The sequence below is a fragment of the Oncorhynchus kisutch genome, linkage group LG17, assembly GCF_002021735.2.
Source record: "Oncorhynchus kisutch isolate 150728-3 linkage group LG17, Okis_V2, whole genome shotgun sequence".
Classification (NCBI taxonomy): Eukaryota; Metazoa; Chordata; class Actinopteri; order Salmoniformes; family Salmonidae; genus Oncorhynchus; species Oncorhynchus kisutch.
In genome coordinates, this window is record NC_034190.2 from 76,391,902 (window position 1) to 76,405,865 (window position 13,964).

General features: G+C 43.1%; 1 protein-coding gene across 1 annotated transcript in view; it reads right to left on the reverse strand.

Moving 5' to 3' along the window:
* Positions 1–4,324: 4,324 nt before the first annotated feature.
* The window catches only part of LOC109908323 (vasopressin V2 receptor), a 49,133-nt gene continuing 39,493 nt past the window's right edge, over positions 4,325–13,964 (reverse strand). Inside the window, exons 5-6 of the mRNA XM_031794650.1 lie at positions 10,307–11,144; positions 4,325–4,602 (exon numbers count right to left, since the gene is read on the reverse strand). Of these exons, the coding sequence (XP_031650510.1) occupies positions 4,385–4,602; positions 10,307–11,144 (1,056 nt within the window). The 3' untranslated portion in view covers positions 4,325–4,384. The remainder of the gene's footprint in view (positions 4,603–10,306; positions 11,145–13,964) is intronic.

Below are 13,964 nucleotides of genomic sequence, written 5' to 3' on the forward strand. Positions count from 1 at the left end.
TGCAATGAACTTTCGACACCTTGTAGAGTCCTTTCCCTGACGAATTGAAGGGGTTGCAACTCAACGTTAGTATGGTGTTCGCAATGTTTGGTATACTCAGTGTATGTAGCTCATAGTAATAATGATCTTACAAAACACTTGTAACAGATTATTGTCGTCACAAGTATGTCATGCATGAAGGATCTATGTAGTATATAATCATTTCAAAGTAAAGGAATGGAAAATATAACAAAAACATACATCTGTACATACGTCAACAGAAGGTAGTAACAATGTGAACTGACATATTTACATTTCTCGTTTGTTTAGACATAGAATAAATAAGAGATAAAAACATATCTGGAACATATAGCATGACTCAAAGTCTGATGTAATATGAAACTGATCCCTGTCCTTTGTGGTTTGTCTTTCTGCCTAATAATAACCTGGTTAGATTCATCCTAAAAGAGAGGGAGGCCCCTCTACTACAGGAAATACAGTATTGTATTGTTCTAGGAGGGAGGCCCCTCTACTACAGTAAATCCAGTATTTTATTGTCCTATGAGGGAGGCCCCTCTACTACAGTCAATACAGTACTGAATTGCCATAGGAGGCAGGCCCCTCTACTACAGTAAATACAGTATTGTATTTTCCTGAGAGGGAGGCCCCTCTACTACAATCAGTTAAATACTATATTTTCCTAGGAGGCAACCCTCTCTACTATAGTAAATACAGTATTATATTGTCCTAGGAAGGAAGGCCCCTCTACTACAATAAATACACTATTATATTGTCCTGGGAGAGAGACCCCTCTACTACAGTAAATACAGTATTATATTATCATAGGAGGGAGGCCCATCTATTATAGAAAATACTGTATCATATTGTCCTAGGAGGTGGCCCTAGCCTGGTCACAGATCTGTTTGTATTGTCTTGTGCCAACTCCTATGGTCAGTTGGCAAGACAGCCCAAACAGATCTAGGACCTGGCTAGGGAGGTCTCTCTCTCTACTATATCTTACATTGCTGCTACAACAATACAGGCACTTTGTTTGGCTGTGAGTGACTTGATCTAGCCTGGTCTCAGATCTGTTTGGTCTGCCTTGCCATGACAATGACCATAGATGTTGGCAAAGCAGCACAAACAGATCTGAGACCAGGCTAATTTGGATCCTGATATCAACGGAATGATAGTTTCACCATAATACACTAAGGATTATTTTAGTTACTTTTTAAAAACTTTACTTTATTTGGTAAATATTGTCTTAACTTTTTAATTTCACGGTAAGGTTGTAATCTGTTGTACTTGGCGCCTGTGTCAAATACAATGTGATTAGATTGGATTTGATGCTCTCATTCTATATTTAAACAATACAAGTCATTTTAGGCCTACTAAAGTGTGCTAAATTCATCTTAGAAATGTCATCTGCATTGTTACTGTGCTTAAGACTTGAACATGTGATTATGCTTTGTTTCCTATATAGATACTGTAGTATTCAAATATTTGGTATTTCATCTTTTTTTGTTCTGTATCACTTTTCTCAAGTACATCTCTGTCGGAGCCTTTACAATTATAGGATAGATATCGTACATGCATTCATCATAATCTCTTACACAATTTATAAATACTAATGATCGTACTGTTCCTCTGACATACTTTAAATAAATATATTATACAATTTGAATCGATTTAAATGGAATGGTCATACACTGGTGTGTGCTGTTGTGTGGTCTGCGTTCCATCAATTCCTTTATGTATTTTACACGCTGTGTTATTACTTGTGCGTGCACTTGACACCACACATCCAAGATATGGTCAATCACTGCATATTAGCAATGTGATATCTTTATTTTCATATCTTTCATTGTTATTTACAGAAGTTAATTAGTTGTGCACCTCAGTGTGTCTCTCAGCCAGGGTGTGAAGAGTCACGTTGTGTTTATGAGTTATACACATGACACTCAGACATAAGGGTGGTGTTGCACTTCTAACAAGTACTATATATATCTGCTCTCTCTCTCTCTCTCTTACTCTCTCTCTCTTGTGTCTAGTATCATTTATTCAGATACCTCTCTAGGCCTGATGTTACTGCATCATTGAGTGTTTCTCCTCTCTTCCCCAGCCTTTCACAAGTCACCATTGTTCATTCTTTCTGTTCTTGAAACTTGAGTTGATGAATTCTGAATTCCACCTCAAGCATGCATTTAGAATCCATTTTGTTGATTTACTGAAGTTTATCCATAATGCTTTCCCTCTTCTGACCATTCTCGAAGGATTGCTCTCAGAGTTGTAATATCCCTGTCATCCTGTGTTTGTTCTTCTTCCAAGAAACGTCCTTTCCAGTTCTCTCTCTCTCTCTCTCGCTCTCTCTCTGCATAGCCGTAGCGAGCTTTGTATGTTAGGCATGCAGTTCATTCCTCCTGTTCTCTTGCATGGGGTGAAGTGACTAGCCGTGAAGGGAATCACATTCCTACTATAATTGTACTATTCTGTTTAGACAGAAACAGAGATGTAGAGACAGTAGCCTCAAATGAATCAATGTACAGTACGTTTATATTCCATGCTGTTTAGGTCTGTATTTCATGGCTCACTCACGTTTTTCATCTCGTTCAATAACAACCTCCTCGGTGAGAGGGTGAGGAGACAGAAGGGGCAGACAGACAGGTGATATTTCATAGGGGTCCTTCCTTCCCGGCCATAACACAGCTGTCCTTGTTTCCATGTTGGGGTCAGTGCGGGCTGTCCGATGGTCAAAGGTGTGAGTGTGAGTGTGAGTGTGAGTGTGTGTGAGAGAGAGAGAGAGAGAGAGAGAGTACAAGCTGTTCTCGGTGGAGTGTGTGTGTATTTTGTGCTTGTGTCTTCTCTATATAGCTACACGTGTGTATATACAGTACCAGTCAAATGTTTGGACACACCTACTCATTCAAGGCTTTTCTTTATTTGTACTATTTTATACATTGTAGAATAATAGTGAAGACATCAAAACTATAAAATAATACATATGGAATCATGTAGTAACCAAAAAAGTGTTACAAAGTAGCCACCCTTTGCCTTGATGACAGCTTTGCACATTCTTGAAGTTCTCTCAACCAGCTTCATGAGGTAGTCACCTGGAATGCATTTAAATTAACAGGTGCGCCTTGTTAAAAGTTAATTTGTGGAATTTCTTTCCTTCTTAATGCATTTGAGCCAATCAGTTGTGCTGTGACAAGGTGGGGTTGGTATACAGAAGATAGATTGGTAAAAGACCAAGTCCATATTATGGCAAGAACAGCTCAAATAAGCAAAGGGAAACGACAGTCCATCATTACTTTAAGACATGAAGGTCAGTCAATACGGAAAATGTCAAGAACTTTTAAAGTTTCTTCAAGTGCAGTCACAAAAACAATCAAGCGCTATGATGAAACTGGCTCTAATGAGGACTGCCACAGGAAAGGAAGACCCAGAGTTACCTCTGCTGCAGACTATACGTTCATTAGAGTTACCAGCCTCAGAAATTGCAGCCCAAATAAATGCTTCACAGAGTTCAAGTAACAGACACATCTCAACATCAACTGTTCAGAGGATACTGTGTGAATCAGGCCTTCATGGTCGAATTGCTGCAAAGAAACCGGTGCTAAAGGACACCAATAAGAAGAGACTTGCTTGGGCCAAGAAACACAAGCAATGGACATTAGACCGGTGGAAATCTGTCCTTTGGTCTGATGAGTCCAAATTTGAGACCAACCGCCGTGTCTTTGTGAGATCTACCGTGAAGCATGGAGGTGGAGGTGTGATGGTGTGGGGTGCTTTGCTGGTGACACTGTCTGTGATTTTTTTGGGGAATTCAAGGCTCAATTAACCAGCATGGCTACCACAGCATTCTGTAGTGATACGCCATCCCATCTGGTTTGCGCTTAGTGGGACTATAATTTGTTTTTCAATAGGACAATGACCCAACACACCTCAAGGCTGTGAATGGGCTATTAGACCAAGAAGGAGAGTGATGGAGTGCTGCTTCAGATGACCTGGCTGCTTCAGATGACCTGGCACAATCACCCAACCAATTGAGATGGTTTGGGATGAGTTGGACCGCAGAGTGAAGGAAAAGCAGCCAACAAGTGCTCAGCATATCTGGGAACTCCTTCAAGACTGTTGGGAAAGCATTCTAGGTGAAGCTGGTTGAGAGAATGCCAAAAGTGTGCAAAGCTTTCATCAAGGCAAAAGGTGGCTACTTTGAAGAATCTCAAATATAAAATATATTTGAGATAACAATTTTTTGGTTACTACATGATTCCATATGTGTTGTTTCATAGTTCTGATGTCTTCACTATTATTCTACAATGTAGAAAATAGCAAAAATAAAGAAAGACCCTTGAATGAGTAGGTGTGTCCAAACTTTTGACTGGTACCGTACGTGTATGTGTCAGTAGAGGCTGTCCTTGGTGGTGGAGGTGTGTGTGGTGGTGGAGGTGTGTGTGGTGGTGGAGTCGTCAGGTATGGAGCCCCTGCGCGGGGTTCTTGGTCTGCAGCGTAACAGGGCCTGTAGCTCCCTGGACACAGAGCTGCTGAAGAATGTGTAGATCCAGGGGTTGGTACATGAATTCAGACTGGCCAGCAGCATCAGGATGGTGAACGCCACGCCTACATAGAGAGAGAGGACACATGACGCAAAGACACACCCACACACGGCAAGACAAATACATATACGGTACAGAGCCTATAGAAAGTCTACAGTTGAACTGTTTTTACATGTTGTTGCGCAACAAAGTGGGATTGAAATAGATGTAATTCTGATTGTTTGTCGTTGATCTACACAAAGTACTCCATAATGTCAAAGTGCAAAGAAAACAGAGTATTTCTGTCTGTAATAAAACCCTTTTGTGTGGAAAAACTCATTCTGATTGGCTGTGCCTGACTCCCAAGTGGGTGGTTCTATGCCCTCCAGGCCCACTCATGGCTGCGCCCCTGCCAAGTCATGTGAAATCAATAGATTAGTGCCTAATGAATATATTTCAATTGACTGATGTCCTCAAATGAACTGTAACTCTGCAAAATATTTGAAATTGATTCATGTTGCGTTTCTATTTTTCTTCAGTATAGTTAAGAAGTCAAATTTGGCTTAACAAATCACATAAGTTATATGGACTCACTCTGTGTGAAATAAAAGGGGTTGACATGATTTTTGAATGACCACCCCTTCCTCTGTCCCTCATACATACAACATCTGTAAGGTCCCTCAGTCAAGCACTGAATTTCAAGCACAGATTCAACTTCAAAGACCAGGGAGCTTTTCAAAAGGCTCATAAAGGGACGTGATTGGTAGATGGGTAGCAATAACAAATCAGACATTGAATATATCTCCAGTCGTCTGCTGTAATAGCCCATCCGTGAAAAGGATTGACGAGTTGTGCCACTTGGGACACCACAATAAAGAGGTAAAGGTCATGAATCCCCTCCTTTTCTTTGGGAACAACAGAGAAAAATGAATATATAATCGTTTCCGTACTGAATAACGGTACTAACTGTTCATGATTCCCCAGTTTTTGGCTCTATTACAAGTCCTGTAAATTTCCTTCTGGAACAAAAACCTTGAAACTTTACCTATATAATTAGGCCACTTCTAACTTCTGATATTCAGTTTTTATGTATGACAATCTGTGCTGGCCTCCTCGCTCTCTTGGACACTCTGCACTGACCTCCTCCCTCTCTAGGACAATCTGCACTGACCTCCTCCCTCTCTAGGACACTGCACTGACCTCCCTCTCTGCACTGATCTCCTCCCTCTCTGCACTGACCTCTTACCTCTCTAGGACACTACACTGACCTCCTCCCTCTCTAGGACACTCTGCACTGACCTCCTCCCTCTCTACACTGACCTCTCTCTCTGCACTGACCTCCTCCCTCTCTGCACTGACCTCCTCCCTCTCTAGGACACTGCACTGACCTCCTCCCTCTCTACACTGACCTCCTCCCTCTCTGCACTGACCTCCTTCTTCTCTGCACTGTGTCCTCCCTCTCTAGGACACTGCACTGACCTCCTCCCTCTCTACACTGACCTCCTCCCGCTCTGCACTGACCTCCTCCCTCTCTGCACTGACCTCCTCCCTCTCTGCACTGACCTCCTCCCTCTCTGCACTGACCTCCCTCTCTAGGACACTCTGCACTGACCTCCCCCCTCTCTGCACTGACCTCCTCCCTCTCTAGGACACTCTGCACTGACCTCCTCCCTCTCTGCACTGACCTCCTCCCTCTCTAGGACACTGCACTGACCTCCCTCTCTGCACTGACCTCCTCCCTCTCTGCACTGACCTCCTCCCTCTCTGCACTGACCTCCAGCACAAATGTGAACACCTGTAAGGGGTGTGCGAGCAGCAGGGGATGAAAACAGGTCATTTACTGACGCCGAGGTGTGTTCTGTGCTTCAGATGAGAGAAGAAAAAATAAACCCAGAGTTTAGAAGTTGGAAGGCAGCTGTACTGTCAGCGATGACTTGACTTATTGATTTGCTCTGCTTTGCTTTACCATGCACTGCCAGATAAACTGGGACAACAACATAGGCTTTCTCTCCAACACTTGACAGAGTGCTAGTTGAGTTGAGTTATGTTACGGTGGTGTTACATAAATTATAGTCAATCAGTGAATCAGAGCAAGTGCTCATAGTAATGGATGCAACGGGATAAATGGACAGGTATAACTGATCAAACACTTGGTTTTCATGCGTTATGTTATTATGAGACATCCTCCCACCAGCCTCCACTGTTCTGGATATGAAGAGAAGATCATATTTATTTTGACCTCAATGACTAAAATATTATATTCACCATAGATTTATTCCCAAAATTAAACTTAGAATACGACTTGGGGTCTAGAGGTTGAAAGGAATCAAATTCACTCTGTATTGAAATCTAAGGCAAACTCCAGGGTGTTTTTGGACATACAGAGGAGCTCAGTGTGCTCAGTGTGTGTTTCTGTGTGAGTGTTTCTGTGTGTACTATGTGCATGCGTGTTTCTGTGTGTGTGTGTGTGTGTGTGTGTGTGTGTGTGTGTGTATGTGTAGGGCTGTTACGGTGACCGCATTACAAACACCGGCGGTCATGACCTCAGTCAAATTCGGCACTCTATTGTCCCTCTAATCATTCTGACATCAATGCAAACGTAATTGAAAATCAAATCAAACACTTAATATGACAACGATGAGACGGCCTATAGGGAGGAGGTCAGAGAACTGGCAGTGTGGTCCCATGAAAACAACCTCTCCCTCAATGTGAGCAAGACCAAGGAGCTGATCGTGAACTACAGGAAAAGGTGGGCCGAACAGGCCCCCATTAACATCGACAGGATTATGGTGGAGCGGGTCGAGAGTTTCAAGTTCCTTGGTGTCCACATCACCAACAAACTATCATTGTCCAAACACATCAAGACAGTTGTGAAGAGGGCATGACAAAACCATTTCCCCCTCAGGAGACTGAAAAGATTTGGCATGGGTCCCCAGATCCTCAAAAGGTTCTACAGCTGCACTATCGAGAGCATCCTGACTGGTTGCATCACCACCTGGTATGGCACCTGCTCGGCATCTGACCGTAAGGCGCTAAAGAGGGTAGTGCGAACGGCCCAGTACATCACTGGGACCAAGCTTCCTGCCATCCAGGACCTATACAATAGGTGGTGTCAGAGGAAAGCCCATAAGATTGTCACAGAGACTCCCATCACCCATAGACTGTTTTCTCTGCTAACGCACGGCAAGCGGTACCAGAACGCCAAGTCTAGGACCAAAAGGCTCCTCAGCAGCTTCTACTCCCAAGCCATTAGACTGCTGGACAATTCATAAAAATCACCACTCTTGTACACTGCTGCTACTCGCTGTTTGTTTGTTACCTATGCATAGTCACCTCACCCCCACCTACATGTACAGATGACCTCAACTAGACTGTACCTCCGCACACTGACTCGGTACCGGTGCCCCCTGTATATAGACTCGTTATTGTTATTTTTATTGTGCTACTTTTTATTATTACTTTTTATTTTAGCCTGCATGTGGCAAATACAGTTTGATTTGATTTAATGAGAGCCCATGAGCTAATGTTGCGCATCATTTCTTTAGGCTATTAATTTGCGTGAGAAAACAGAGATCCCATTAGCTTTTTATAGGCTGACTATATTTTTTTCTCAAGTTTCCTAATATTAAGCACATTGCTTTGCTTGCGTCCTCCATTCGCTATTGAAGTGCATAGATGACATGTATTTTCCCGTTCCGAGACAGGTGCATGATAATGGCCATTCTAAATCCAAACTAATTTCACACATATATTATTTAGTATATGTAAAGACAAGATTAAATCAAGAATAGTCTGATCGGTGAAAATATTTGCCTATCACTAGTGAATGATACATTATCACTTGTGAATGATACATTATCACTTGTGCATGATATATTATCACTAGTGAATGATACATTATCACTTGTGAATGATACATTATCTCTTGTGAATGCTACATTATCGCTTGTGAATGATACATTATCACTTGTGAATGATATATTATCACATGTGAATTATATATTATCACTTGTGAATGATACATTATCACTTGTGAATGAAGCCCAGCTTGTGTGCAGTAACAGTAGTCATACACCTCATGTAGCCTAGCCCATAGGCCTATATGTTTTAATAAGGTCAGTATCACACCTCATGTAGTCTAGCCCATAGGCCTATATGTTTTAATAAGGTTAGTATCACACCTCATGTAGCCTAGCCCATAGGCCTATATGTTTTAATAAGGTCAGTATCACACCTCATGTAGTCTAGCCCATAGGCCTATAAGGTTAGTATCACACCTCATGTAGTCTAGCCCATAGGCCTATATGCTTTAATAAGGTTAGTATCACAACTAAAGTGGCCAAATAACTTCTTAAAATTGAAATGTTCTTGTTACATACAACCTCATGCTAATCGCATTAGCCTACTTCAGCTAAACTGTCCCGCAGGGGACCCACCAATCCTGAACAAGTTTTAAAGCGTTAATGCATTTGTGATCACTTTTAAGAATGGTGTTTTCCCACTAATTGATTGAATTTGGAACATTTGCCCTTATAGCCTACTGCCATGTGCACATTGCTGCTCTTATAATGTGAAGAAATAGCTTAATAGTTTATCAACATTTTAAGCTAAACCTTCTGATCTGTTGCATCAGCCTCATTGCTTTGGGGATCTATCGCATCCCACAACTGTCCCAGAGTGTTTGTAATATTTATTTCTCACACAGAAGGACAAGTTGACCAATAGAATAGGGTGATTTTTATACTACGGGGAATTGTAGATTGACATAAGCTAGTGCTTTTCCTGTTCATCAGGCCTACTCATCTTGTTGGCTGACAAAAAAAAAAGAGTGGGCAGTGAGAAAGACCCAATCACGTGACGGGCATTGGCTAATAATAATTGAGATATCTGAGAGAGCCATGTGAGTGAGAGGTGCTTCAGAGCACGCATCCGGGAGAAGGGAATTATAATTATTATATTCAGCCCAGGGCACAACGGCCACTGGCCACAAAAGGCATGGATTAGGGGTCATTACCGCCACACAAGGGGGATGCCACCGGGAAATTCAATGCATTATTAAGTGCTTGTGAAATTGTGAGACTGATGAAGTGTGTGCAGCCTGCACAAGAAACAGAGCAGAGTTCATGCCTTTCATGAGACTTTTTTCAAATCATCATTTGAAATGCAGCATTAGAATGTACAAAAAAATCTAAACATATAGCCCAACCTTTGAATCACAACTAAAGTTGCATAAATAACTCTAAGTTAAGCATATAGGAGGACCTGTTTCTTTGTTCATTTGTGTGCACTCCCTCAGAAATCGTTTGGAGAAAATATCCTTTCTATTTTATTCAGCTATGTTCAATTGTATTCTTCATACTATAACATAGAAAATAATGCCATGGAATTCTAAGCAAATCTTGTCTGCTAAATGAACTAGTGTTGCCCACAGCCATATGGCATAGAGAGATCAGGGCCTAACATAAGGAAATCACGAAGTATGCTATTCTGTTCTTCTGAAATAGACTACATTTTATTCATATCATGTTTCTTTAGGCCTGTCTAAAATAAATAATGGATTTGTTGTGATGGTGTAAGCTATATTAAATGGATGTTTTAAATGTAGATTTTCCAAAGGTCTACATCAATGGCTATGCGTGGAAGCCAGGAGATGATAAATACGTTTATGTTAATTAACGGTCAATTACGGGACACCGGCAATTATTTACTTGACAATCACCGACTGACAAAGTGTAATGACTGCCACAGCCCTTGTATGTGCGTTCGTGTGTGCTTCTTGGACCTCTTACCTTGGTCTGGAGGGTTGGGGTCCCAGGCGGCCCACAGCTGGACGATGAAGAAGGGGGACCAGCAGACTGTGTACACCAACACTATCACTAAAGTCATCCTCACCGTCTTAGACATGGCTTTGGAGATGGAGGGGGGAGTCAGGGCCAGGGGGGGTGGGGGTGAGGGAGGGTACTCCAGGGAGGGGCGTGGAGAGGGGACATGCCGGGCGGAGGAGGGGAGCTCGAAGGAGGTGTAGGACTCATGGCAGTAGCAACCGCCATTGTTAGGAGGCACTGAACCACCACTACATCCACCAGAGGTGACTGGGCCATGGGAGCCATGTGATCTGGGAACTACAGCTGTACTGGAGCCCCTACGGTCACTAAGGACAGTGGTGGAGGGGACGGGGAGGTTATCTGGGATGTTGAAGGGGTTTTGCTGCGCTGCTGCTGCTGCTGTGTGGTCATTGTGACTGCTGCTGCACTGTGGGCAGGGGGACGGGTAGTCATAGCAGTCTGATGGGGGCACAGCTGTAGACAGGGGGGAGAAGGGGGAGCTGGAGGGGTTGTTGTTCATAGTCTTTAGAAGCTGTCCTTCTCCTACTCCTCTTCCCCCTCCTCCTCCTCTCCCGCCTCTTCCCCCTTCTCCTCCACCTCCTCTCCCACCTTCTCCTCCTCCTCCTCCTCTCCCCCCTCCTCCTCCTCCTCCTCCTCTCCCCCGCTCCCTTGTCATTCTACCGTCCTCCTTTTTGACTCTGTGGAAGCGGAAGATGACAGCATTGTTCTTCTTGAGCTCTGCTGACACCATCCTCTCTGACTTCAGATAGATGTTGTTGTGAATCTCTCTGAAGATCCGGATCTGGAATGAGATTTAAAAAAATTGATTTCTCCTCTTTCTTCATGTAGTGTTGTGGTGTCTCTCTTTATGTAGTGTTGTGGTGTCTCTCTTTATGTAGTGTTGTGGTGTCTCTCTTTATGTAGTGTTGTAGTGTCTCTCTTTATGTGGTGTTGTGGTGTCTTTCTTTATGTAGTGTTGTGGTGTCTCTTTATGTAGTGTTGTGGTGTCTCTATTTATGTAGTGTTGTGGTGTCTCTCTTTATGTAGTGTTGTGGTGTCTCTTTATGTAGTCTTGTGGTGTCTCTTTATGTAGTGTTGTGGTGTCTCTCTTTATGTAGTGTTGTGGTGTCTCTCTTTATGTAGTGTTGTAGTGTCTCTCTTTATGTGGTGTTGTGGTGTCTTTATGTAGTGTTGTGGTGTCTCTCTTTATGTAGTGTTGTGGTGTCTCTCTTCATGTAGTGTTGTGGTGTCTCTCTTGTCGTGATGGGTGTTTTGCCCTGTGTTTATATTTTTAATCCCAGCCCCCACCCCCCTTAGGAGGCCTTTCATTGTATATAAGAATTTGTTCTTAATTAAATAAAGGTTCAATAAAATAAAAAAGATAATCCATCCACCTGACAGGTGTGGTATATCAAGAATCATCATTACACAGGTGCACCTTGTGTTGGGGGTAATAAAAGGCCACTCTAAAATATACAGTTTTGTCACAGAACACAATGCCACAGATGTCTCAACTTTTGAGGGAGCATGCAATTGGCATGCTGACTGCAGGAATGTCCACCAGAGCTGTTGCCAGATAATTTATTGTTAATTTCTCTACCATAAGCCACCTCCAACGTCTTTATAGAGAATTTGGTAGTACGTCCAAACGACCTCACAAGCACAGACCACTTGTAACCAAGCCAGCCCAGGACCTCCACTTCAGGCTTCTTCACCTGCGGGATCATCTGAGACCAGTCACCCGGACAGCTGATGAAACTGAGGAGTATTTCTGTCTGTAATAAAGCCATTTTGTGGAGAAAAAATAATTCTGATTGGCTGAGCCTGGCTCCCCAGTGGGTGGACCTGGCTCCCAAGTGAGTGGACCTGGCTCCCAAGTGAGTGGGCCTATGCCCTCCCAGACCCACCCATGGCTGCGCCCCTGCAAAGTCATGTGAAATCCATAGATTAAGGCCTAATGAAATTATTTAAATTGACACATTTCCTTATATGAACTGTAAAATCTTTTAAATGGTTGCATGTTCCACTTATATTTTTTATTCAGTATAGTTAAAACTAATAGAACAAATTCACGTAGACAATAAAAAACTATTTTGGAACAGATTCCTAAACCCAATCATCCCAACACAGACACCAAACACAGACTTATTGTCCTTTGTAACTCAATTAAAAGTCCTAAATTCTGTTTTCCGAAAAAAAGCACATGACTCCAGCAGGCCAGGTCTGGGTCTTAGAACAATGTCCTGCCAAACCACGTTAAGGTCATCATTTGATCAGACCTGGGTTCAACTACTATTTGAAATCATTTCAAATACTGTGGCTGAGCTTGATTGTGCTTGATTGTGCTTGCCTGGAACAGTTTTACCTCATTTCTATCAACATGTTAAATGTGCAACCAGAGGGAAAAAAACTCTGGACCACCTATACTCCACACACAGAGATGCACACAAAGCTCCCCCTCACCCTCCATTTGGCAAATTTGGTCATAATTCTATCCTCCTGATTACAAGCAAAAATGAAAAAAGAAAGCACCAGTAACTAGATCAATAAAAAAAGTGGTCAAATGAAGCACATGCTAAGTAAGCTACAGGATTGCTAGCACTGACTGGAATATGTTCCGGGATTCCTCCAATGGCATTGAGGAGTACACCACAGCTGTCATTGGCTTCATCAATAAGTGCATCGATGACGTCGTCCCCACAGTGACCGTACGTACGTACATACCCCAACCAGAAGCCATAGATTACAGGCAACATCCGCACTGAGCTAAAGGCTAGAGCTGCCGCTTTCAAGGAGCGGGACTCTAACCTGGAAGCTTATAAGAAATCCAGCTATGCCCTCCTTTGAACCATCAAACAGGCAAAGCGTCAAAACAGGACTAAGATCGAATCGTACTACACCGGCTCTGACGCTCGTCGGATGTGGCAGGGCCTGTAAACTATTACAGACTACAAAGGGAAGCACAGCCGAGAGCTGCCCAGTGACACGAGCCTACCGGACTAGCTAAACTACTTCTATGCTCGCTTCGAGGCAAATAATACTGAAACATGCATGAGAGCCCCAGCTGTACTGGAAGACAGTGTGGTCACGCTCTCCGCAGCCGATGTGAGTAAGACCTTTAGACAGGTCAACATTCACAAGAGTGCAGGGCCAAACGGATTACCAGGACGTGTACTGCGAGCATGCGCTGACCAACTGGCAAGTGTCTTCACTGACATTTTCAACCTCTCCCTGTCCGAGTCTGTAATACCAACATGTTTTAAGCAGACCACCATAGTGCCTGTGCCCAAGAACAATAAGGTAACCTGCCTTAATGACTATGACCCGTAGCACTCACGTCTGTAGCCATGAAGTGTTTTGAAAGGCCGGATAATGGCTCACAACAACACCATTATCCCAGAAACCATAGACCCACTCCAATTTTCATACCGCCCAAACAGATCCACAGATGATGCTGTCTCTATTGCACTCCACACTGCCCTTTCCCACCTGGACAAAAGGAACACCTATTTGAGAATGCTATTCATTGACTACAGCTCAGCGTTCAACACCATAGTGCCCTCAAAGCTCATTAATAAGGTAAGGATCCTGGGACTAAACACCTCCCTCTGCAACTGGATCC